Source organism: Astatotilapia calliptera, chromosome 4 (genome assembly GCF_900246225.1).
Source record: "Astatotilapia calliptera chromosome 4, fAstCal1.2, whole genome shotgun sequence".
NCBI lineage: Eukaryota > Metazoa > Chordata > Actinopteri > Cichliformes > Cichlidae > Astatotilapia > Astatotilapia calliptera.
The window spans coordinates 24,168,915-24,193,618 of NC_039305.1; the positions used below are offsets into that span (position 1 = coordinate 24,168,915).

Sequence of the window (24,704 nt, forward strand, 5' to 3'; positions counted from 1 at the left end):
TTCTGTTATGCGGTCAAACTACATGGATGCATGAGGTGGTGATGAAAAAAATGTTAGATAGATGAAACAGCACCATTTTGGAGGGGAAGAAATGATTGAATCAGCCAATCAGAAGCTGGTAAAGTGCTGTAGTGTTGGTGAGAAGGCATGCTTCAGACTAAAAACAGCAAGGACAACAAGGATACCTATATAATACTGTGATAAACTGATGATTAACTAACGGTTCATCTTATATTTGTAAGGTATTTTAAACCTTTTAAGCACTAAGACAAAAATTGAACTAAAATCACACAACTATGGGTACCATAATATTTCCTGAGTCCGCACAGTCACAGCACACAGAAGGAAATTTTGCGTTTAGCAGAGCAGATCAGCACAGTCAAGAGATGATGAATCACATGATCATATCCTGTAAGTGTGACAAATAGAAGGAGATGACCTCTGATCTCTATTGAAATAAAACTGCCGCCCTTTAGCGCATCACAGGCTCTGGACATATTTAACTTAACGAGCTAGGGCCTACCAGCTCTGACATCCACAAGAATAAAAGCAGTTTGACAAAGCCTGCATAAATATGCCAGCAGGCATAGCGGGTAGGTCTTTGGCATAATGCAAAATCACCATTCAGATGGTAGTGAGACCTGCTATGATGTTTAGTTTGGAGACTGTGGCACTGATAACAAGGGAAGAAGCGATATTGAATATATGGAATAAAGGATGTTAAAGATGGAGCTGCCAGTTAAGAGGATAATAAGAAGACTACAGAGAAGATACATCGATGCAGTGAAAGAGGACATGCAGAGAGTTGATGTGAAGCGGATGGTGAACTCTAAAGGGAACAGCCAAAAGAAGAACAAGAATAAAAGAGGATCTCTGTAATGTTGCAACTAGTTTGTATTTTCCATGAGAAATAAAACATAACAAATTGGCATGGCAGAATATTTTCGAAGATTAATGGGTTATTAACATCTCAGGATTTGTTGCTTTTGTTTCTGATTCACTTCCTGGCTGACCTTCGTATTTTATTTTTGTAGTTTGGCTGAAGTTCTGATGCTGGCTTGTTTTAGACAAGTAATCTAAAACTTCAGTATAAGAACAAAAGCTATTCATTAAAGGCAAAGAAAATAAATAAACAAATTAAAAAACAAACAAACTTCAAGATATTAAAAAGCAGCCTCATAACCTTAAGGTTATGAGGCTGCTTTTTAATTTTTGAAGACAGACTAATATTTTTGTTAAGGTCCTTCCTTACCAGTTGGTGGCGGTAATGCACCATTTTCGCTGATAAAACTCACGAAGAAGAAGAAGAAGAGGCGCAATAGCGAGGGAGCGACCCGCCGGACTGTATTCAAGCGGCACAGCAGTGTTGTGGTAATGACAGCATTCATTTATATAAAGAGTAGACTCATGTTTAGCTAAAACGCGATTTAGGGTGTGTAAAATAACTAATTCAACCCGAGGGCTGGGGCTAACCTCGGCGCTGGCCAACTTGAAAGGTTTGCTAACAGATGACTGACTGAGCTGTAACCACGTTGAATGGACCTTTGCTAGCACGTGAATCTTTTCTGTTCATATTCGCATAAGAAAATATGTAATTATGGCATAAAGATGGATTATAAATTCCAGAAACGATCGTAAAGGCTCCACGGACACGAGCCTGTTACAGTTCATGCAGGTATATTAGCATAACGGTAGCAACGTTAGCCCATGCTAGGCGCCGGTTGCTTGTAAGAGGAAATCCACCCCAAAACAACTCTGTCTCAGTGACCGTTACGTCAAAGCTGTCGGCTGTCTCCGGGTATTAGACGAGCACACAGAGTGCAGACGTTATGTAGGAGACTGTAGAGATTACTGGTTACACAGTGTAGACATGGGAGCTCCGGTGGTTTTCCAGACTTAAAATCAGTGTTTGAGGTGCATTATTCCCTCAGTGGAACAAGCGCTTTCAGCTGTTTTTGTGTCGCAGTAAGGCTAGCAGTAAGGGTAGGTTTTCCAGAAAAAACCCGCGCTCTTTAAACCAGATTGTTCACACCCAGCTGAATAATTTAGAGTTTGAATGACTTCTTTTGGGTGCTTTTGTTTTGGTTCTGTTAGCATCTGGTATTGGGCAGAGGAGTCAGACAGCGGAGTTTATCATGAAGTTTAAAAAGTGATGCATTTGGTCCTCAGGTGCCAGGATGGCGACAGACGACGTTGCGCAGTTGGCTGACTCTCTGGCCAAAACTGGAGTGGAGGATGGAGAGCTCAGTTACAAAGGACAGGGAAGAAAGCTGGATGATGCTCAGTCAGGTGAGTGTCACTTAATCACTAAAATAATCCAAAGGCTTGGCTTTAATGATTTTTCTTATGTGTTACCTGTTTTAATATGATCATTTGAATCTCCGCAGTTGAGGAGATGGTGAAGGAGATCCAGGACTTTGAGGGTTTACAAGCTCTGAGATTGGAGGGAAACACTGTAGGTGTGGAGGCAGCACAGGCCATCGCTAAGGCCCTGGAGACAAAGAGTGCATTGATGGTGAGACGTTGTTCTCTGTTCATCATCTCTAACATTTCAGCAGTTTTATATTTCTCCACAATAAATACGAACTAATAAAAATACAATTAATATTAATATAGAGCAGGGCGATATGGCCAAAAATATTTATCACGATATATATTTGAAAATTTGCGATAACGATATAACTGACGATATAATTGATGCGAGACAAAATACAACTCCACAACATTACTAGCGCAAAAAGACAACCTTCCATTTATTTTCACTTAAACAAGAAGCTGGTTTTTATGTACATTAAAGCTTTATAAAAATGTAACAGTGCAAATGCAAATTCCTTGCTGAAAGTTTAACCAAAAGGCATTTCCAGTGGAAATGGGCTGACATATCCTGAGCATAACCATGTATAATATCCACTGAAGTTAAAAAGAGGTGCTTTGCAACATTAAACTGCAGTGTGCAGTACGTATTTTTCGGACCATAAGGTGCACGGGATTATAAGGCACATTAAGCGAAACAAAGCAGTCAGATAAATCAAACTTTATTAAACTCATTCTTCTTGCTTCCTCCACTTCTGTACCATTGATTCATTAATGTTGAATTCTCTGGCAGCTGCTCTATTCCCATGTTGTTGCAGTATATTAATGACTAACCTCGTATTGTGGATGGATTATCTCAGTTGTTCTCCTGACTGAAGTTTGGTCCTTTTACAGCATCCTGCCATGCGATTGCATTTGTCTCTAACCATGAGGAACCTTAACGTTAACTTTTATAAGTGGAAAAGTGTTAGTGTTCGTCCTCCAGCTTCACTGTTTATGTTATGCTAACATAGCTGTGTCGCTAGCGATCACGTAGCACATCATTATATACCAGCTAGCCCAACTTCAGTAACCCTACAAACGTCACTGCTGTTTAGTTTCCTGTCTTCATTTATGTTGGAAGTGATAGCAGAGCTGTACGTTTGATTTTTTTCAGAAATCTCTCAGTCAGAACATGCAATATCATGTTTAGGTAACTAGCGAAACTAGCGAGCTAACTTCCGCTAGCTTCCTGCTAACTTCTAACTCTGTTAAATGTAATAAATTTTGTTTTCATGGATGCCTGGAAGTTAAACTTCATAGGTACACCTGGTAAAGCAGCAATGCTGATCGTTTTATTAAAGATGAAAGAATTTAGACAGTTTTTAACTCTAAGTGATGCTGCAGTGTTGTTTGACCTGAAGAATACGGAGTTTAGGACCCAGATTACTCCCAGATTTAAGAGCATCTTAGTCCGACAAATATGACAATAACAACAGCCGCTTGCATGTTCTGCAAAAAAATGTGCTTTGTCGTGTATCTGACGGACAAACACCAAACCAGTTCCACATCACTGAAGTTGCACCATTTGTACAAACCAATTCTGGTTCATCTGTTTCACTCAACAATCGGCCATGTGCGTATGAAAAAAAAGGCACTGCGCATGCGCGTTCTATTCATATTCTATGATATTTCATTTTCCTATCGTTGCCTAACATTATACCGGTATTACCGTGAACGGTATAATATGGCCCAGCCCTATATTAATATTCCAAAGGCATATGATGAAAGGTGCTTTATCATAGCAAATGTTTGAAGTATGAAAATCTGGAATGAGAAATCCAAACGTTTATCCAATTCATGGCTTGGGTGAAGGGGGGTTGGCATCCTGCAGCTGCCTTAGGGCGATAGGTTGGGTGCACACTTAAAATAAGAAGTTTCATATGCAGATGAACTGATAACTTAGTCCGACACAATGTTTAAATATGGCTGAAAACAGCCTTCTGCTCTCTGTCACACTGATACCTGCAACAAGCATGGGTGAATCTAATAATAATTTATATGATTAACTGCCCTGTAATGGAATACAATCAGTCAGTCAATCATCTTGTGGCTTCCACTGACACTGCTCTTGTCTCCTTGCTTCCTTCCTCCTCAGCGTTGTTACTGGAGTGACATGTTTACAGGTCGCCTGCGCTCTGAGATCCCACCTTCCCTGGTACTACATGATTATCAATAACACATCAATTTTGACTCCCAAGCGGTTAGTTTTGATTCACTTCCTATTTTCCTATTTTTGTTTTGTAGAATTCACTGGGTGATGCTCTGATGCTGGCGGGTGCCAGGCTCACAGTTTTAGACCTCAGCGACAATGCTTTTGGACCCGATGGAGTAAAGGGCATTGAGAATCTGCTAAAGAGTTCCACCTGCTACACACTGCAGGAGCTACGGCTCAACAACTGTGGCATGGGCATCGGAGGTGGCAAGGTAAGTGTGGAGATGACACGTGTTCTTGGATAAGGTCGTCATTGTCAAGAATAAAGCATCAAAGATGAAAACCAGACAAGTGGACAGATGCATCCTAGATCATTATGACTGTACTTGTTTTGTACTCCTCAGATTTTAGCTGCATCATTGATCTACAACCATAAAAAATCCAGCGCTGTGGGATCGCCCCTCAGCCTGAAGGTGTTTGTTGCTGGAAGAAACCGACTGGAGAATGACGGAGCCACTGCCCTCGCTCAGGCTTTTAAGGTAAGACTGATTTTCATCGACAGGCTTCATTTTGATTCATCAGAACGACTGTTTCTCATACGTCTCTTAATGATTGACACGTTTTATTCTTGGACCACTTCGTATAAATAATTATCAGCCAGTTTATGCTGTCAGACACATTCAAAGTAGATCTTTACAGTTTTATCTTTTATGTGTAAGCAGCGAACGTGTACGATTAAAGTTTGTCTTTCCAGCTTATGGGCAGCATGGAGGAGGTTCACATGCCCCAGAATGGCATCAACCACGCAGGTGTGACCGCCCTGGCCGAAGCCATGCAACACAATCCAGGACTTCGAATCCTCAATCTGAATGACAACACGTTCACTGAGAAGGGGGCTATGGCCATGGCTCAGGTATACATATGTAAGGGATTAGTAGTTGCATATCTAGACAGTGAGTTGTTTTTTTTTTAAACAGAGTTTGTGCACTCATGAAATACCTGAAAAGTATTTGAAAACGTTCATTTCCCAGGCCTGGAAAAAGAATCTTGGATAGTCTTGAAAAAGGCATGGAAATCTGCTTCACTGACACCTGCACAAAAGAGTGATTGGTTTAAAAGGCACAGAGGAAAGATCTGTATTGTTTATATAACTCTTTAAAGTTATGCCTTCACAAGATACATTTGTACAGTGCCTGCAAAATAGGACAGAATGATTTGAATATAGTGAAAATATGCATCACCATCATTTGTACTGGTTATTTTCAGCCTGATACAGCAGATACTGTCTGTGTCTTCACAGGCCTTGAAACACTTGCGGAGCATCCAGGTGATAAACTTTGGAGACTGTTTGGTACGACCGGAAGGAGCCAAAGCGATTGCAGTGAGCGTGTCAGAGGGGCTGCCGATCCTCAAGGTAAGTGAGGGCAACCCTCTACTGCCAGCTCTTTGTTGCAAGTTGTTGTTGGCAGTAGGCTTGGACAATATTAAATTTTTTTTCCCCCTATCATCCTGACAACAGGGCACAGGGTTAATGATGGTATTAGAGTTGTAACGATTCATCGATTAACTTGATTATAAAAAAATCTTTAATGTAAAAGTTTGCTTCGACGCTTATCGTTTAATTCACGCTCAGTTGTCACCATGAAAGCTTTTCTCTCACATTTGCAACAAAGAATAGACCTGCAGTAGAAACCTATCTAGGAGCTCGCGTGTGAAGGAAAACTTTACTTTACAGCTGCTCCTATCCAACGCCTTTTGTTTTACATAGTGGAAGTCTACAGTGACGTTACAGAAGTTAAAATAAAAGCATATGTATGTACGTGGGACACCTTTCTGAATAAATAGTTTTTATGTTCCACAGGAGCTCAATTTGTCGTACGGTGAGATTACTGAGGATGCTGCTCTGGTCGTAGCACAGGCAGTAAAAGACAAGGACCAACTGGAGAAACTGGACCTAAATGGTACAAAGAATGCAGTCGGTGTCAGTCATGATGCTTCTGTTGTTTGTTTGTATTTGAGACATTATGGAGGAATGTTGTTTTAGCTGCATTTGGCTTCATGGCTTGTGTGAAAGGATCTCTGGTTTTCAGGTAACTGCATCGGAGAGGATGGTTGCAGAGCCTTGAAAGTCGCCATGGAAGCCATGAACATGAGCGAGCTACTTGGATCACTCAGGTAAATCACAGCTTAGTCTGACTCCTGTTTGCTTGAGCTGCATCCACAGTGGTTGTGATTCATAGCAGAAAGTGACATTCAGAGCCTCCCCCCCCCACAACTCTCTTTTTGAGGTTCTTCATATGAACTTACAGCAACTTAAAAAAGTATCTCAAAGACAAAATATTATAGATACATCTTTCATGCCTTGGATTTGTTAAAGTAGTCAAAGAGTTGCCCAATGACATGGAATAAGTCCCACCTCGGTGGCTTCGTTTGCTTCCAGTTCAACAGAATAAGTTTTCGTCAATAACAGCGCAAATCCGATTAACATGTATTGATTATTTGACAATTCTAGGGTTGCTGCTTTCACCCAAAATAATGTCTGGTTTGGGCCCCGAGCAATTTGCTTTAGCAAAACTTCTGACAAGGCCTGAAATGTCTTAGTGCAAAATCCTCGGATGTGTGGACAGGTTCAGGATTTTTGAGCTAGAGAAGCCGGTATTTGTTCGCTTCGATCGCAGGATGAATCGTTTTAGGAAGGAAGCCAGTTTGCGTTTTGATAAATGTAGCCTGTGTAGAACCTTGAATTGTAATAGGCCTTTATCTGGCACATGCTGACGAGGTCCGTAGATGCTCTTGAGCCTTCTGACATCTGCTGTCTATAATCTTTATACTGAGATCCTCCTGCCAGGCTTCTCTTAAATACTCTACTCAAATACTAACCAGCATGACGTGGACAGTACCCGAGATAAACTTTTCTCAAATCCCAGGTGAGTGATTCAAACGGCTGCCAACTCAGGATACCATTGAATGACACGGTAGTAAATACATCACATGTCAGATGTCAAATATCAGTTTATCAAGTGATGTGAAACGCGCAAATCGCATCTACTGTGGACGCAGCTTTAGGTCATGAAGTCTTTTTGCAAAGTCCTCACTACAGAGCTGTGCTTTAAAAAAAAAAAAACTTCTTCAGTGAAGATGAGGGCGAGCCAGAAGATGATGATGACGAGGAGGACGAAGACGACGATGAGGAAGAAGATGATGACGAGGACGATGTGGACGAGGAGGAAGTAGAGGAAGAAGAGGAAGAAGAGGAGGAAGAGGAAAGCACTGGCAATAAGGTAAGACATGTCTGTTCATTGCAATAGTTTTAACACAAGTTGGCTCAAGTTAAATGAGTAAAATGGCATCAAATGTGTCTGTAATTATAATTTTTTAAATTCTAACCATTAAATCTCTACAGTGGGGCAAAAAAGTATTTAGTCAGCTACCGATTGTGCAAGTTCCCCCACCTAAAATGATTACAGAGGTCAGTAATTTGCACCAGAGGTACACTTCAACTGTGAGAGACAGAATGTGAAAAAAAAATCCATGAATCCACATGGTAGGATTTGTAAAGAATTTATTCGTAAATCAGGGTGGAAAATAAGTATTTGGTCAATAACAAAAATACAACTCAATACTTTGTAACATAACCTTTGTTGGCAATAACAGAGGTCAAACGTTTACTATAGGTCTTTACCAGGTTTGCACACACAGTAGCTGGTATTTTGGCCCATTCCTCCATGCAGATCTTCTCGAGAGCAGTGATGCTTTGGGGCTGTCGCCGAGCAACACGGACTTTCAACTCCCGCCACAGATTTTCTATGGGGTTGAGGTCTGGAGACTGGCTAGGCCACTCCAGGACTTTCAAATGCTTCTTACGGAGCCACTCCTTTGTTGCCCGGGCGGTGTGTTTTGGATCATTGTCATGTTGGAAGACCCAGCCTCGTTTCATCTTCAAAGTTCTCACTGATGGAAGGAGGTTTTGGCTCAGAATCTCACGATACATGGCCCCATTCATTCTGTCCTTAACACGGATCAGTCGTCCTGTCCCCTTGGCAGAAAAACAGCCCCATAGCATGATGTTTCCACCCCCATGCTTCACAGTAGATATGGTGTTCTTGGGATGCAACTCAGTATTCTTCTTCCTCCAAACACGACGAGTTGAGTTTATACCAAAAAGTTCTACTTTGGTTTCATCTGACCACATGACATTCTCCCAATCCTCTGCTGTATCATCCATGTGCTCTCTGGCAAACTTCAGACGGGCCTGGACATGCACTGGCTTCAGCAGCGGAACACGTCTGGCACTGCGGGATTTGATTCCCTGCCGTTGTAGTGTGTTACTGATGGTGACCTTTGTTACTTTGGTCCCAGCTCTCTGCAGGTCATTCACCAGGTCCCCCCGTGTGGTTCTGGGATCTTTGCTCACCGTTCTCATGATCATTTTGACCCCACGGGATGAGATCTTGCGTGGAGCCCCAGATCGAGGGAGATTATCAGTGGTCTTGTATGTCTTCCATTTTCTGATGATTGCTCCCACAGTTGGTTTTTCACACCAAGCTGCTTGCCTATTGTAGATTCACTCTTCCCAGTCTGGTGCAGGTCTACAATACTTTTCCTGGTGTCCTTCGAAAGCTCTTTGGTCTTGGCCATGGCGGAGTTTGGAGTCTGACTGTTTGAGGCTGTGGACAGGTGTCTTTTATACAGATGATGAGTTCAAACAGGTGCCATTCATACAGGTAACGAGTGGGGGACAGAAAAGCTTCTTACAGAAGACGTTACAGGTCTGTGAGAGCCAGAGATTTTCCTTGTTTGAGGTGACCAAATACTTATTTTCCACCCTAATTTACGAATAAATTCTTTACAAATCCTACCATGTGAATTCATGGATTTTTTTTTTCACATTCTGTCTCTCACAGTTGAAGTGTACCTCTGGTGCAAATTACTGACCTCTGTCATCATTTTAAGTGGGGGAACTTGCACAATCGGTGGCTGACTAAATACTTTTTTGCCCCACTGTATAAGGAAAAAAATATACACTAGTTCTAAGTAGGATATATGTAAGATATGGGCCTTATTGAATCCAAATGATGACTAACATGTTAAAGTATTGAGGGACGTCACTATTATGTCTAACAGAAGCCTCATTCTGTACTGAATAGGTGACAGGAAGTCTAAAATCCACACTAGCTGTGATCATATGCACACATTTGTGTTTTGACTTTTTCCTTTTGCCTTGTTCTTACAGTTTTCCACCCCACAGTCAACACCTCGACCCCCAGAAGTCTCCTCCTTCCTCAGCTTTCCCTCCCCTGACAAACTGCTTAAACTGGGCCCCACGAGAGCATTGCTTATTGAGCAGCAGGTAGCAAAGAAATCTCCAGTGACATTAAAACACACTTGTAATCCTATGCAAAGATCCAGCAGTTCTTTAGTGTGTAAACATTTCTTCTTCCGGGCCCAGGTGGATGTTTCAGACGCTACAAAAACAGCTGAAGCCTTCCTCAAGATTGCATCTGTGTACAAGGAGGACAATACTGAAGTTAGGAATGCAGTGTTGGACAGTATTGGTAAGACACTTTGTGGAGTTGAGTCATCTTGCAAATGCCAGACTTGTGTGACATTTGTGTATTTTAGTTATTTTGTGCTAAGCTGTTTGATTCTTTCTTTCTTTTTCTTTTTTTCACATATTACTTTGAGTATTAGTATAGTTTTCTCATTTTCAGCTATTGCTGAAGCTTAAAATGCTCTTAAATTATTTTTATTTAATTTTATTTAAATAATCCTACAATTTACTTCATCTAAGTCATTAGAAAGCTCAGTCTACTCTGGAAAAAGTGGTTTTGGCTCATCACAGTTAGAGCCAGCTGTCACGTTTGGCTGCCACTTGCAAACAAAGGGTTTGTGCGGAAGGTGGGCGGGGCTTCTGTCCTCACCGGTCTCGTCGAGTTCATACGGAGTCAAAAATTTTAAGTGGAGCTTTATAATAATAGATCCACTTAAAGGTTTATTTAGAACAAAAGCCACATGTAAAACTGGCATTTGTTTCTGTTGTTGTATACAGTATGTGCCAGAGTTTTTTTTTTTGTTTTTTTTTTTAAATGTATGTTATTTATTTATTTTCATTGTTTTTACACTAGCATGGTGTGTATGGATTTATGAAGCAGTATAAAATCATTAGCTTCAGATGCTGGTAGTTGTTTCCATCCAAGAGAGCCACGCTAACCTTAAGATATAACGATATATATATGTATACGTTCCCCACACGTTGCACTTTTTTTTCATATTATTGTAATTTTTCCCATCAACAAACAAATTGGTGGATGGAAAGTTGTGCTTTAAAAAAATAAATAATCTTATTTTGCTTTGCATAAATGTGTGTTTTGTAGTGCTTGGAGTTGGAGAAACTAAACTTGTTGTCAGTGATGTGTTATTCCAGTGTTGAAAATTCTGTTTGTAAAGATGGTTTTCCTCTTGCAGATGGGCTCCTGAGGAAAGCTTTCACCTCCTCTTCCTTCCAAGGCTACAGCTTTGTATCATCTTTGTTAGTGCTGCTTGGACTTATTAAGGTATGAAACACTCTGCAAAATGTGTCTTTGGTTTGCTCCCCCCCCCCCTAATGTTTTTGGTCCTCTACCTTCAGAGCGAGGATAAGGTGAAACCTGTGATTGTGGTCCCCGGCCACCTCCAAGCTTTGGAGCATGTCGTTCGACAGGACTACTTCCCCAAAGAGAGCGTGGCTGTGCTGGAGGCCTTCATGTCCCGGTAAGGACGTGACAGAATGAGCCAATCAAAAGGCAGCTTCCAGGTACAAAACGCCATTATTTCCTATCCTTAGTAACGTAGCACATAAATGCTTCTGCACCAGGTGCGTAAACAGATGGTGATTAATTCGCCCTGGTTTTATCTCACTTTTGTGTTGGAGAGGATTCATTATATTCTTGATTAAACTATTTATATAATGCAATATTTTGGTGCAGTTTACTTATAAAAAAATTAATAATTAAATAATTATTGTTGATTTTGGGGTGTTTCATGGGATCCTAGAAAATCTCCAGATCTTTTAATGAAAAAATTGTAATACAGGATAAATAATTGTACAATCTGCACGTGTCATTCTTAGGAATAACAAGACCTTGGAGTCATGTGGAAATGCTAAAAACAATCTCCAATCAACACTGCAGAGAGTCCGGTCTCAGAGCTGAGGACTGTGGACACGTGCGCATAGACTGATCATTCATGGCCTTTGGAAACCAGCACACACAAACACAAAAGTAAAAAAGAGGAGCACTTGAGAAAACCCCTTTTTTCCCTGGACTTCGGACATAACTTGAATATGTCTTATGAAATAGAAAAAGCTCTGAAGGTGTGAAATTGTTGAAGCCTTTTGTATGTTCAAATAACTACCAGACAGCACTGACACCTTTAACTTCACCTTCTTTGTATATGGGTGAATGAGAAAAGGCCTCACGCTCCACAGATGACAGCTGTAAACCAGGATCAGTGTGGACTTGGCACTTGCAGCTATTGTGGCTTCTCTATTTAATTTTCACCTTTGCTGTTCTCTTGTTTCACACCAAATATTTGTTATATATTCACAAATATTGTCAAATTGTGATATTAAAATATCTATTGACAAGCAGAAACAAGACTGTAACATACCACATTAAAATGCATTAAATAAATTGAAATGTATTTTCAGGTTAGACAGTTGTTGATGAAATTGTGTTGCAAAAATAAAGCTCATTTGAGTGTTGTTGTTGTTTTTTTTAAGTGTCTGCAAGCTGACTGTGTAGTTTCTACAACCCCGATTCCAAAAAAGACAAAATGCGGTTTAAAGGAAATAAAACTGGAATGCAGTGATTTGCAAGTCTCATAAACCCATATTTTATTCACAATAAAACATGGAAAATGTTAAATATTTAAACTGATAAGGGAAACTACTGAAACAGCTGAAGGAAAATTCAGGTTAACTGGCAACGGGTCAGTAACGTGATTGGATATATATTAACCAATCTGGCAAAAGACCTTGTCCACAATTTACAGAGCAATTTCAGAATAATCTGCACATTTGAAAGGCACCATTAATGTTGAATGGTATAAGGTCAGCTTTTAGAGCAATATGTGCTCCCATCCAGATAATGTCTTTTTCAGAAAAAGGCCTTGCATATCTCAGCAAGACGATGCTAAACCTAGCGAAGAGGTTCAGTGCTGAAATGGCCTGGCTGCAGTTAAAAGAAGAAGGCTGTTGTGGTGAACGTGGCTCTTTCCCAAATAATTTTTTCCTTCTTCGAATGTTGCAGTCAGAATAAAAATGGGATTTATAAGCATTTCAAATCATTACACTTAGGTTTTTTTATATTTCAGATAGCATCCGAGCTTTTATTGGAATGAGTTTTATTTAAAAATAAAAAGCAAAACTTTAAACTCCAAAGATGTAATGCAGATACAGATTTTACAGTAATGCCAAACAGAGAAAGAAAAGTTGAAATGGTAGTAATAACTAGAAAAAGTTGCATTTCCTGCGAAAATGCTGTGTGAATGCCTTGCAGTGGAATCTGAAAACAGCAGGAGAACTATCTGATGAAAACACTGTGTAGAAGCTGAACTCTTTGCTGAAAACTGCTTTATTTGAAAGGGTACACTGAACAGTGTCACTAAAGCAGAGTGCATGCAAGCAGAGGTGTGCTAACAGCAACAAGTAGGATTCAAACCTGCACCAACAGATCTCACAGCAGCTGCTCATCTCACTGAGCCAAAGCAGTTCTTGTCCCAACAATAGATATGATGAGAGAAAAAATATGCAGGGGGCCGAAGAAGCTGAATTGTGCTGAAAAGAGGTAAAAAAGCTGAAATTCTTCTGAAAGAGCAGAAGAGGCTGCAATTTTTCAGCTACTCATTGAGCCAAACTGGTTCTCACGTAACTGAAAAAAGCTGACAATTCTGATAAAAACAGCAGAAGAGGCTGAGATTTGTGCTGATAAGAGGTGAAAACGCTGAAATTTCTGCTGAAAAGAGGCAGAACAACCTGGTTCTGCTCAATTTCAGTCCACCAATCAGAGGTACTGCGCCGTTTTTTGGAGTTACAAAACGTTGTGTAACTACTGTAAAACTCGGTGGGATAGAAGCACTTGTCCTGTCACTTGTACTGGGTGAATCGGCAGACTTTGAACCTTCACTGCGGACAGAAAGGACAGATTTCCACCCCTCAAACAAATGTAATTTATGGCTCAACGGTAAGATGACTGTAAAAACTGCTTCGACCGTGAGTGTCAGCAGTGTCTGAAGATGAATTGGCACAAGCCTCATTTGTTAACTTTGCTTTGTTAAGGAGATATGACGATTTGAAAATGGCTCTCATTAAAGAGTTCCAGCGCTGATTTTGAACAAACTCTCCATTGACTTTCTATGGAGAGTTTTCAGACTTTGTGTTGCTCTGAGGCAATCTGATAAAAATCTGTAACTTCCACAACAATGATAGTGACATTTTCTGAAAGCCAGCAAAAATCCCCACGTTTTGATGTATAATTTGTGGAGGTTGAGTGAAAATTGAGTGAGTAGCAAGAAGTTGTTCAGACATGAAGAGAAAGTTCAGAAAGGACAAGTTGTCACTCTGAGTTAATTGCATAGCAACCATAACAACGCATGTATTTTCTGGAAAATCACAAAGCTGCAACTGAAAACTTAAAGAGGCATTAAATTAAAACAGTAACACATATGAAAAAGCTGAATCACACATAAAAAGCCCAATAATTTGAGAACATTTTAAAGTTTGAATGGAGTTTCTACGTGAAAGTATGAGGAAGTAGTTAAGTTTCAAAAACAAGCAAGTTTTAGCAGAATTGTGGAAGTTTTCCATTCATTTCAATGGGACAAAAGGAAAAAAGTGTAATATTTTAAAAAGTATAATAGTAATAAATACCAAAAGATATAGCCGGAATTAGCAGAAATAACAGAATACTTTGAGGCATTCACACAATTATTATTGCCTGATGAAGCAGGCTTTTTTAAGGTTATAATGGAAGCTTATGGATGAAACTCCGGCATTCAGATTTAAAAGCCTTGATTTTTCCAAACCAGCAGTGAGTTATTTCATCTCATGTGTCAGCAAATAGAAGCTGCTCGCTTCTTGTGCCTCAGAAAATGTGAAGCCAGTGTGTTAATTTGCAGAGAGAGGACACAAAGATCAGGGGTCACCACAAAAGAATTTACCAAAGTCTTGTTTGTTAGCCTGTTGGACCACAGGCTGTAAGTACTGAGCACACTCAGAGTGAAGTAAAGCCCTCAGTGAACAACTTAAAGCCCGAACTGGCAGATTAAATCCATCTCTAATTCTTGTTACCAAGGAAACACTGATAGCACAGCCATATGGTTAAAGGTAAGCCAAGCTGCTTGTTTTCAGTGAGTCTGGGTTTTGAACTCGGATTTTCTTTGGAGTTTAGATTTCTCATATGGTAGCATTCAGTGTTAAGCTATATAGTGTAAGATATTGAGTATCGATCAGTTTTGATCATCACCTGCTACATCTATATTTTAAAAATGGCAGATAAATGATGTGTGCCATGTGTTGCTAAAGCCAAACCGTTGAGTTTTGGGAACCAGGAACCAGTTGTGGGAGATCAGGGGAAATCAAACAAAGTAAAAGGCTATGCTGGTTTCAACCGTGGAGAGCTCTTCTGCCTCCTTAAAGATACCTTAGGTAACATGACAATCCTTCAAAAATATTTTATAGACATGAAAGGAAAAGCAGAGTCCTTTATCCAACTAAATGAGGAGGAATCCATGTTTCAAGACCCCCAAATCTGTTGTTTTGCTTCTGTAAGGTGCAGAAGAGCTTTATAACTTGAACTAGTGTGTCTAGTGTCTGTCTCCCAACCCGGGGCCTTTAGCCACTCCTGTAATTCTATTTCTAACATGTGTTACTGGCACAGATGCAGATCTTCTCTGCTGAAGTCGTCCTCCTTGTTTTAACACTGTCTTTACCCGTGGAAGCCAAAAAGTGTCCCAGAGCCTGCAGTTGTGACAGCATCACACTCACAACAGCCTGTGTGGGAAAGAACCTAACAGATGTCCCCCCGACTGTGGAGGAGGTGAGGAATTCAGGGGTTTTGCTGTATCTTAGACATGTAGGCTTTTTAAACTGAGGGTTGATAACAAGCTGGATGGATCCTCTCCTCTTTACTCTGAAGGATGGCGCGTGCACGTGTTTCAATAACAATTTCAAATGCTCTCCTCTTAACCTGACTGAGATGCTCTGGCACGACCTGAAAAGGGTTTTCAATTAAGACATCCCAGAAATATCGATGAACTGAAACAGGTTTATAGGACAAAGATTTCTCCTCAGTGAAACATCAGAAACATCTAAAGGGAGTTTGCTGCTGCTAAAGAAGCTTCTGTAAAATACTGCATGTAATTATTTTCCAGCCTGTGTTGTGAATGATCACTCATTGTCCTCAGTAAAGAAAGAATGAAAGCGTATAATTATGAAGCACGGACCACATTCTGTGAGTAATTAGTGCTGAAATCAAGAGAGAGTGATTTTAGAACCAAAGAGTGATTAGCTAACCAGACTTATTATCTGAATAAACCAGCCTCACTCTGGTTTCCGTCCTGGCATGTAATTGTGTGTCCAATACTCATTGTTTCCTCTAGATTACTGTGAAACTCGACCTGAGAAATAACAACTTGCAGGTGCTGTCCAGGGGGACATTCATGCACACACCCTACCTCACCCATCTCAACCTGCAGCGCTGCAACATCATCGAGATTAAAGAGGGCGCCTTTCGGACTCTTGGCCGAGTGGTCTCTCTAAACCTGGCTCACAACAAAATTGAAATCCTTTACCAAGTAAGATCAGAGGCCCGCAGTTTTTCCTCTCGAGTCTTTATTATGAGAATGATGTTCTCTTCTTTTCACTGCTGCAGGAGTCCTTTGACGGTCTCTCCTCCCTGAAAGAGCTGCGACTTGACAACAATCGCATCGAGGAGATCCAGCCTGGAGCCTTCACACAGCTCGGCTTCCTCAACACACTGGCCATAACCCACAACCAGCTGGTTTACATCCCTAACATGGTCTTCCAGGTACTCCAAATTATGGGTAAATACGTTAATAATCTTTTTGGATGTGTTTGGTAATGCGATTCCACAACGGTCCTCCTTCTCCTCCTCTTCCTCCTCAAGGGGCTGCAGAACATTAAGTTTCTTCGTCTTAGCCACAACTCTCTGAACAACCTGGCACCTGAGGCGTTTGCTGGGCTCTTCACCCTCAGCCGCCTCGACTTGGATCACAATGAGCTGCAGTTCTTCCCCACACAGACAATGACGAGGTGGGACAACCTGGATGACTGTTATGGGACGTATTGATATGTGTGTTTTAATGTGTGTTTAGCATTGAATCCTCAGCTGCAGCAGCACTCAGAAAGAAGTCAATAATATATATATATATATATATATATATATATATATATATATATATATATATATATACATATATATATATATATATATATATATATATATATATATATATATATATATATATATATATATATATATATATATATATATATGTAGTAAAATTTGTGAGCTTTTAAGTGACAATTTTAAATTGCCATGTCCTCCACCTGTTAAGACTCCGTGAGGTCACACGGCTGCACATGAACCACAACCCCATGGTCTACCTCGGGGAAGATTCCGTTTCCATGGCAAAGCTTACACACCTGTACCTCAGCCACATGTCCCTTCAGGACCTCTCAGACAAGGCCTTCTCTCAAGCCCCCCTCCTCTCACACCTTGACCTCAGCCACAACCATCTTCGGTACGTGGAGCCCTTCTCAGGCCCTAGAGACCTCACCAGCCTCAACCTGACAGGTAAAGCCTGTGTTCTGATATTTTTTATTGGACACAGATTTTTACTTTAACATAACAGGCTTTCATTTTTTCCAAACCAGCAGATGTAAGTGATCTGACTTCTCATGTCTCATAGTGAGGCCAAGAAAGAAAGATGTAGGGGGGTGATAGCATACCATGTGTCATTTTTACATGCTGACCAACAGGCATTTCTTACTTTTTCTAAAGGGAACCCCATCTACTGTAACTGCTACATGTCTCCACTGAGGCAGTGGGCGAGAGTTAGTGGTGTGAAGCTGCTGGGGGCCTGCTCTGGACCTCCTCACCTCTCAGATGAGCCTCTGCAGGCGGTGTCTCCTCTGGATCTGCGCTGCAGGAGGGGGGAGTCACCGGTGGAGGAGGAGGAGAGTACGGAAAGAGTCCCACCCACGGTCACAGCCACTGCCAAGCCAAAGCAGAAGGTCAAGTGTCCAGCTAACTGTGAATGTGATGTAAGTTGGAGACAGAAAACACTTCTGGGACACAATGAAAGCAGGAAGAAAAAATAAAAACTCCAGTTTCTCATAGATTTGCTGTTTTACCACACTCTCACTTGGCTCACTTGTACTTACTTACTTCGCTAATCACAGTAGAGCACTTGGCTCTCAGACTGTGGCTTACTTGTGATTCCTAGGATATTTAAAAGTAGAATGGGAGGCACAGCCTTCAGCTTTCAGGGCCCTAATCTGTGGGACCAGCTTCCAGTTTGGATTCAGGAGGCAGACACCCTCTCTAGTTTTAAGCTAGAGAGCTATGCTAAAAGGGTTTTGATAAAGCATATATTTAGGGGTTGGATCAAGTGGCCATGCTATATGAATAAAATTGAGTTGAAAGCTCTAAAACTCCACTGTAGGTAGATGGGTAACATAGTGGTAGATTTTTGGCACACCACAAATAATGCTTCAAAGGCCTTTAAATGAAGGCTAATGCTGCATGCTACAAGGCAGCTGTTTTACTCATATGTTTATCAGTGTCTCAGAGCACTGTGATATGTCGGTATTCTATTAAGTAAACCCTCAGAGTACTTCCTCGATGACTGTTTGTTATTTCCACTGAGACGTTTTGCAGGTTTCACATTCAAAACTGATTTTCTCTAGACTGAGACCCAGCATGCCACATGTGAGGGTCGGGGCCATACTAGAATCCCACGAGGCTTCCCCGCCCAGACGCAGTTGCTGGACCTCCACGATAATCACTTCCACTACCTTCCAGCCAACAGCTTCCCAGGCAGCAGCCAACTTGTTTCTCTTCACTTGCAGTCCTGCAAAATCCATGAAATTGAAGGTGGTGCCCTCCAAGGGATGAAAAACCTTTTGTATTTGTATCTTTCTGATAATGACCTCATGTCCTTGGACCCCAAGGCCTTTGCTGGAGTGCCCAAGCTCACCTACATCCACCTGGAGAGGAACAAGCTGGCGCAGTTCCCTGGATCAGGTCAGTGGAAAAATTACATTAAGTCTGCCTCAGTAGATACTATCTACAAGAAACACTGGAACTAAAACATGGCTGTTCTGTGTCTTTCTTCTAGCTCTGTCACTCTTACCAAGTCTGGTTGTGTTACATCTGGAGCAAAATGCCATCTCTAAACTTGAGACCAGTGGGTTGCTGTCCTCACTGGGCTCTAAACTTACTGAGTTATACCTGGGCAATAACAACTTAACTTACATTGCCAAGGGCGCTCTTGACTCTGACTCTCTATGTACCCTTCACCTGGATTCAAATCAGCTGACTGAGGTGCCCACCCACGCTCTGCTTGAGACCCCTAATCTGCAGGAGCTCAACCTCTCTGGGAACTCAGTTCGTTGGGTGGGACCAAATGCTTTCCAGCCCTTATCCAAAAGTCTGAAGAGACTTTACATGGATCATATGGGAATGGAAAAGGTACGAGAGACCCTTTTAAGCTAATATCACAAGTTCGTTTGCAACGTGTTTATGTTTTCTCAGCATTGTCAGTATTTGAACACCAGCCAGGTTTCCAATATCTAGTCCAAACGTGACTGTACTGTTTATGTGAAAATATGTGCTGATTATTCACTGCACTGAGGGCTTGTTCAAGATAAAGAATTTTCTTTTCAACTCTTTGTATTGCACCACTGTGCAGATCTCCAAGGATGCACTGCTGGGGCTGGCCTCAGAGCTGCGGACTTTGACTGTGAGAGGAAACCAGCTGGAGGAGTTTCCTGATCTGAGCCCACTCACCGGCCTGGAGACTGTGGACCTGCAGGACAACCCACTGCGTTGTGACTGCTCTCTGCTTCCTCTGCGCAGGTCGGTGTAAGATTTACCTGGGACTACAGTTAGAATGAACTGACAGCTTTACTGACTCTGTCTCTTTGTATCTGTGGCTCAGGTGGATGGAGAATGTTAGTTTGGAGCTGACCGCAACTTGTGGTCACCCTCCTGAGCTCAGAGGTCAGAAGGTCCGGGGCATCCACGTCTTCAAGTCCTGCCCAGAGAACATTTCTCCACCAGAAAAGAAGAGTGCTGCATATCCAAAAGTGAAGAAATCCAAAGCAGACTCCTTGAAATCCCGAAAAGTCAAAGCACAGACCACAGCTAAAGTCGCCAAACTGCCCAGGAAGCAGCCTCAAAGAAAACCTGGGCCACCAAAAGTAACAAAGAAAAAGAAGATACTGAAATGAGAACATGTAACTCATTTTCCTTTTCCTCTTTTTTTGCAATAAACCTGAGTGTTAAGGAGCTGGGTTTCTTGAAAGCTACATTTGTTTGGTTCTAAATTAAAATGTTGAGCCATGCAAGTCTTTTGTATCCAAGCGAAAAATCAAAGTCAAAAAGTCAGAGGAAACCTGACAGTCACTCAGCCAATCTCTCACCATTCTTGCAGGGATACTTTAATGCAACACTAAAAAGGTTTGTTGAGAGAGAATAACAACGCATTTTTAGAGGAGCCCAACTGCTATGCATATTACAGAAATGTATATTTAGTGGTGCACATACTAATTTACAGAGGCCAAGCGTCAAGTGTCTATAGGTGAAATCAGCGAGGCCATGTTATCCCACATTGTCCCTATGTGAGACGGCACAGCAATATCCCACATTGGAATTGAGTGTAGTTTATAGAAGAACCACATAGCCAAAAAAAATCTTATCTATGGGTGTATCCATACTGAAAGCTAACAAAAACGGACAAACACAGCTAGTTATGTGCAGTACTGCAAATGTTGGTATTGATCTGATATCAAGCCAGTATTCCCTATACCAATACAAATATTTTTAGCCTATAAGGGCAGCTTATGTAAGGGAGATCAGTGTTTCATGATTTATGAAATAGTCATCAATATGCAAATTCTGAACACATTTTAATGACCACTAAAATCACTTTGATTTTTTTTTTTTAATTTCCCACAATAATTAGTTAACACGACAACAAAACAAATCTTTCACCTTCTTAATTATTTTAAAACTATTCTTTTTTTTTAGACCTGTCTTTTAAGCACTTTTGGTCAACATCTGTTATCTAAATGTGCTATAGGTTTTAAATATTCTAGACGTGACGGTAAATACAAAATCTTTCAGATATTTTCATACAGCATGTCTGAGCTATAGTTTTTTAATTCCAAAATTCAGTGGGCTACAAACTGAACTTATAGGATAGAAGCAAAGTATTGATCTTATCACCGTAGCATCGATGGGAGATCAATAGTAATTCAAACTACTTGGCAGTGTTAGCAACATTTGTGCTCTAACAATTTACTATATCTAATGGGAAATGACAGAACATTGTGTCTGTGATACCTACCTTTATACTGAGGTGTAGTTGAGGGTTAGTCGTGGGGGTTCCATGGTGTAATGGTTAGCACTCTGGACTCTGAATCCAGCGATCCGAGTTCAAATCTCGGTGGAACCTAAATGTTTTGGATGGAGAAGCTTTTCGCTTTGTGTTCATGAAAGTTAACATTGTTAGCTTTTGAAATAAATATAAGAAAATAACTATGATCTGTCTTCATTACGCCGTCAAATATCGATATAATACGCTTTAAAATTTCTCAAATTCGACGGCGGAAACTGCCGCTCTTCTTCCGCCTGATTTGGCTCATACGTCATACTCTTCCGTTCAAGATGGCAGCAGCAATGGACGTGGATACACCGAGCGGTACTAATAGCGCAAGCAAGAAACGATTTGAAGTAAAGAAGGTATGGCTGTAAAAAGTCTCTCACCGGGGAGTTACTAAGAAGCTGTCTAATGTGAACAATGGACGCTATCATAGCTCAGTGCCGCTCACTGCCTTTACTAAGCTAACTCTAGCATGCTAACTTTAGCGCTATGTCACTGTGGCATAGGACACTAGGCTTGTAGCTGTTAGTAACGAATACCCACGAATTTGCACTTCCCATTAAGGGGCCGAGAATCAACGCCCTTACAGATATCTCTGAATTAATAACAAAGACACCTTTGTTATTAATTCAGAGATATCTGTAATGGGCAGAAACACATCAGCTGTTCAAACGGTACCCCGGCGGAATTAGCCTAGCTACACATCACACGTAATTTTTGTTTTGTATTTAAAAATAATGTTTACACGTTTGACATGCTTTCGATGGCGACTGTGTGTCTCGTTCTTATGCTATTCTTTTCTCAATAAGCTAGACTCAAATGATATATTTAGGGCCCCATGCCTTAAATCTCTAATGATTTGAGGACTTCTATAGAGTTTACAGTAACATCTCAGGCGTGTTTCTGGGATGGGGAAGTGGATAAGGCCCTCTTACAGACACTCAAGAGATGCTTTTGCTTCTTCTTTTTCAAATCAAAAGACATTTGACACTCATAATGAACCAAAGTTAAAATATATATTTTTAAATAAAACATATGTTTATGTCATGTTTGTTATTAAGCTCAAAAAGTGCCCCTCAAGTCACAGCAGTTTGTGCACTGCTGGCCCTCGTGTGGTTCAAATAAGGGGATATAGACATTTTTTTTAAATTAAATAATCTCCAGATTATGAATCTTGGATCATATATTTGTGTGATTTTATTTTTCCCCCCTCAGTGGAATGCTGTGGCGCTCTGGGCCTGGGACATTGTGGTGGACAACTGTGCTATCTGTAGGAACCACATCATGGATCTCTGTGAGTTCAGTTTTACATTTTGGTCTTTGATCTCTTTGGTGAACATTTTGACAGTAAATGAGGTTTGCTTATCATTGTAGGTGATATGGTGCTTTTTATGTTGACACATTTCTCTTTTCCCTCCTCACCCATTAGGCATAGAGTGCCAGGCCAACCAAGCTTCTGCAACCTCTGAAGAGTGCACTGTAGCCTGGGGTGTTTGCAATGTAAGCTTCTATATAACATGTACAGTGTGATCAAAATGGTCTCAGCTCCCCTTTAAGACCATTGCTCTTTGTTTGAATTGCACTGTGGAAGAAAAATCCTGATCTGACCACTTGATTTTCTCTGTTTTCTCTCTGTCTTTGCTGTGTGTGATTGGCAACAAAAGCCAATCACACACAGCAAAGAAGATGAAAATGGGTGTCTGAAATTATTTTTTGGGAACAAAGGAGGAAGTCATAGGAAGTGTGTGTGCCCTGCACTCCACAGTTCAGGTTGTTTCTACTGAATGATCTCCCTGGGACAACTCAGGATATCACAGTAGAACTGAGTCTTCACAGTCTGACCCTGGTGTCTGTAGCACTGACAGTTGTTGATGCTCCCTGTTCAAATTTGGCATTCATACTGAAAACATGCAGATTCACAAAGTCAGATTAGGACTTCTAAGGAGTGATCTTAAAAAGACGATGACAGGCACCTCCTGTAACAATCATCTCTGCTGCCAGGAAGGGCAGATATAGGAAGTTCTATGTATCGGGCAGAGGTGATCTTCCAGATGATATATCATTATCAAAAATGATCAGCATGCTGATCCATAAAGGTGAGAGGAATCATGTTAAACACAAATTAATATTAGTATAACTTCTGAAGCGATTTTCCCAACATTGATCATAATGAACTTTAATAGGAATTTCCTGCACAAGGCTGTTGTGCTTATAAGAGCTTGCTCATGCCAGGTTTATATGCAGGAACTATACATGCAATGAACACTATTTAAATGGAAGGTTTTAAAGTTTCCCAAATCCTTAAAAATGGTTTTAAATAATCTGGGATAACTTGATCCTCTGGTCATTTTGTTATTTTAAGCGCACATGATCTATTTCTTTGTTTTCCAGTTGTGCCTCAAAGTTTGATTGTTGTCGTGTGGAAGTACAAAGAATTAGTATTAGCAGTATTGCCAGGTCTCTCTTGGAAATGAGATTTTTGCCTGGATAAATAAAGGACTAATAATAAATAAAATACATGATACTTAAATATTGTAAACCTGAAGTAAAATATCGATTTTCCACTAGAGAAGTTATTTTTGTTAAATAAAATTCTTTTAGGTAGTTTTACCATCCTTCTACTGTTTCTCTTTTCCAGCATGCTTTCCACTTCCACTGTATTTCTCGCTGGCTGAAGACCAGACAGGTGTGTCCTCTGGACAACAGGGAGTGGGAGTTTCAGAAGTGAGTACCATGCATTACATTGTATACAGTTTTACTGTGTGGTCCAATCACAAGGGTTTAAGGGGTTCCTTGGTTAACAGTGCATTTGATCATTTGTTGACCCGCAGAGAAAATTGTTTATTCTTTAAAACTGAAGAGCTGTACTGACAGAACATCCTCTCTGTCATGTTTTCACAGATATGGACACTAGCTCGTTTATCCTTCACCCCTTTGTTGGCTTCTGCAAGCAGCACCCTCACTTTATCCTTGTTCTGACCCGCTTATAAAAGCTGTTTCTCATGTATTTTGTTCTGGTATATTGTAAGTACAGAAATAAACAGGAATCTTGTGAAAAATACAGCTTGTGTGACTTGTGTTGTCGGAATTTTAAAGAGGAAGGGACAAGCAGCACATTTTCAGGGGTTGTGGGCAAAAGACTGAGTTAATGAAGGAGATCCAAAGGACAAATCAGCCGTCTGCTGTGACAGGACAGTGCTCAGTCAGATCTGCTTTGATAAGAGCCCAGCCGGCTGCGTGTTAGAGTGGTAATCCTCTGGCTGAAAGACAGATGTTGTGGATGGATTAAGTAGCTGGTGGCCCACTCTCCCACCAGGCCGGATTTATCAAAGTACCTTTAAAGACCCACATTTGGAACCAGCTGATGTGTTTGTAAACAGATTGAGGCAATGATTATGACAGGTTTAAAGATGAGTCGAGTTTTCTGATCATTCTTTCCAGTTTAATTATCACAGGAAAACTGAAGTCAAAATAAAAATGAGTGAACTCTTTTACACATGACATTTAACGGGAAACAGAACTAGAAATG

General features: G+C 40.8%; 3 protein-coding genes and 1 non-coding gene across 9 annotated transcripts; all 4 read left to right on the forward strand.

Annotated features, from left to right (window-relative positions):
- Positions 1 to 1,264: 1,264 nt before the first annotated feature.
- On the forward strand, positions 1,265 to 12,248 carry rangap1a (RAN GTPase activating protein 1a). Of its 4 annotated transcripts, none has more exons than XM_026165615.1 (16): positions 1,265 to 1,371; positions 2,170 to 2,289; positions 2,388 to 2,515; positions 4,451 to 4,510; positions 4,600 to 4,779; positions 4,912 to 5,046; positions 5,262 to 5,420; positions 5,808 to 5,921; positions 6,369 to 6,468; positions 6,598 to 6,682; positions 7,641 to 7,788; positions 9,741 to 9,857; positions 9,957 to 10,062; positions 10,973 to 11,061; positions 11,136 to 11,257; positions 11,616 to 12,248. In XM_026165615.1, the coding sequence occupies exons 2-16, from the start codon at positions 2,178 to 2,180 to the stop codon at positions 11,695 to 11,697; spliced, it is 1,737 nt and encodes a 578-aa protein (XP_026021400.1). In that variant the 5' UTR covers positions 1,265 to 1,371; positions 2,170 to 2,177; the 3' UTR covers positions 11,698 to 12,248. The 4 variants fall into 4 exon arrangements, with proteins under 4 accessions (XP_026021400.1, XP_026021404.1, XP_026021402.1 ...); XM_026165619.1 differs by having other exon boundaries at positions 11,136 to 11,300; positions 11,616 to 11,682; XM_026165617.1 differs by lacking the exon at positions 1,265 to 1,371 and adding an exon at positions 1,417 to 1,496.
- A 1,301-nt stretch (positions 12,249 to 13,549) lies between these two features.
- Positions 13,550 to 20,080, forward strand: chadla (chondroadherin-like a). Of its 3 annotated transcripts, none has more exons than XM_026165611.1 (11): positions 13,550 to 13,728; positions 15,424 to 15,582; positions 16,145 to 16,339; positions 16,417 to 16,572; positions 16,672 to 16,817; positions 17,123 to 17,361; positions 17,569 to 17,831; positions 18,477 to 18,813; positions 18,908 to 19,260; positions 19,481 to 19,647; positions 19,730 to 20,080. In XM_026165611.1, exons 2-11 carry the CDS (start codon positions 15,424 to 15,426, stop codon positions 20,019 to 20,021), a joined length of 2,307 nt encoding a protein of 768 aa, XP_026021396.1. In that variant the 5' UTR covers positions 13,550 to 13,728; the 3' UTR covers positions 20,022 to 20,080. The 3 variants fall into 3 exon arrangements, with proteins under 3 accessions (XP_026021396.1, XP_026021399.1, XP_026021398.1); XM_026165614.1 differs by having other exon boundaries at positions 13,550 to 13,710; XM_026165613.1 differs by lacking the exon at positions 13,550 to 13,728 and adding an exon at positions 14,497 to 14,870.
- A 1,095-nt stretch (positions 20,081 to 21,175) lies between these two features.
- trnaq-cug (transfer RNA glutamine (anticodon CUG)) lies at positions 21,176 to 21,247 on the forward strand. The gene has a single exon. It is a non-coding gene; the product is annotated as a tRNA-Gln (tRNA).
- Positions 21,248 to 21,422: 175 nt separating this feature from the next.
- rbx1 (ring-box 1, E3 ubiquitin protein ligase) lies at positions 21,423 to 24,236 on the forward strand. Its single transcript, XM_026165651.1, has 5 exons — positions 21,423 to 21,534; positions 22,391 to 22,469; positions 22,605 to 22,675; positions 23,814 to 23,899; positions 24,077 to 24,236. The coding sequence occupies exons 1-5, from the start codon at positions 21,460 to 21,462 to the stop codon at positions 24,087 to 24,089; spliced, it is 324 nt and encodes a 107-aa protein (XP_026021436.1). The 5' UTR covers positions 21,423 to 21,459; the 3' UTR covers positions 24,090 to 24,236.
- Positions 24,237 to 24,704: the final 468 nt, after the last annotated feature.

Coding starts and splice junctions, on each gene's coding strand:
- rangap1a (XM_026165615.1), top strand. CDS start 2,178: ATGGCGACAGACGACGTTGCGCAGTTGGCTGACTCTCTGGCCAAAACT. Junction 5,047..5,261: donor CCCTCGCTCAGGCTTTTAAG/GTAAGACTGATT, acceptor TTGTCTTTCCAG/CTTATGGGCAGCATGGAGGA. Junction 6,469..6,597: donor GGAGAAACTGGACCTAAATG/GTACAAAGAATG, acceptor TCTGGTTTTCAG/GTAACTGCATCGGAGAGGAT.
- chadla (XM_026165611.1), top strand. CDS start 15,424: ATGCAGATCTTCTCTGCTGAAGTCGTCCTCCTTGTTTTAACACTGTCT. Junction 16,573..16,671: donor TCCCTAACATGGTCTTCCAG/GTACTCCAAATT, acceptor TTCCTCCTCAAG/GGGCTGCAGAACATTAAGTT. Junction 18,814..18,907: donor GGCGCAGTTCCCTGGATCAG/GTCAGTGGAAAA, acceptor TCTTTCTTCTAG/CTCTGTCACTCTTACCAAGT.
- rbx1 (XM_026165651.1), top strand. CDS start 21,460: ATGGCAGCAGCAATGGACGTGGATACACCGAGCGGTACTAATAGCGCA. Junction 21,535..22,390: donor AACGATTTGAAGTAAAGAAG/GTATGGCTGTAA, acceptor TTCCCCCCTCAG/TGGAATGCTGTGGCGCTCTG. Junction 22,676..23,813: donor TAGCCTGGGGTGTTTGCAAT/GTAAGCTTCTAT, acceptor TCTCTTTTCCAG/CATGCTTTCCACTTCCACTG.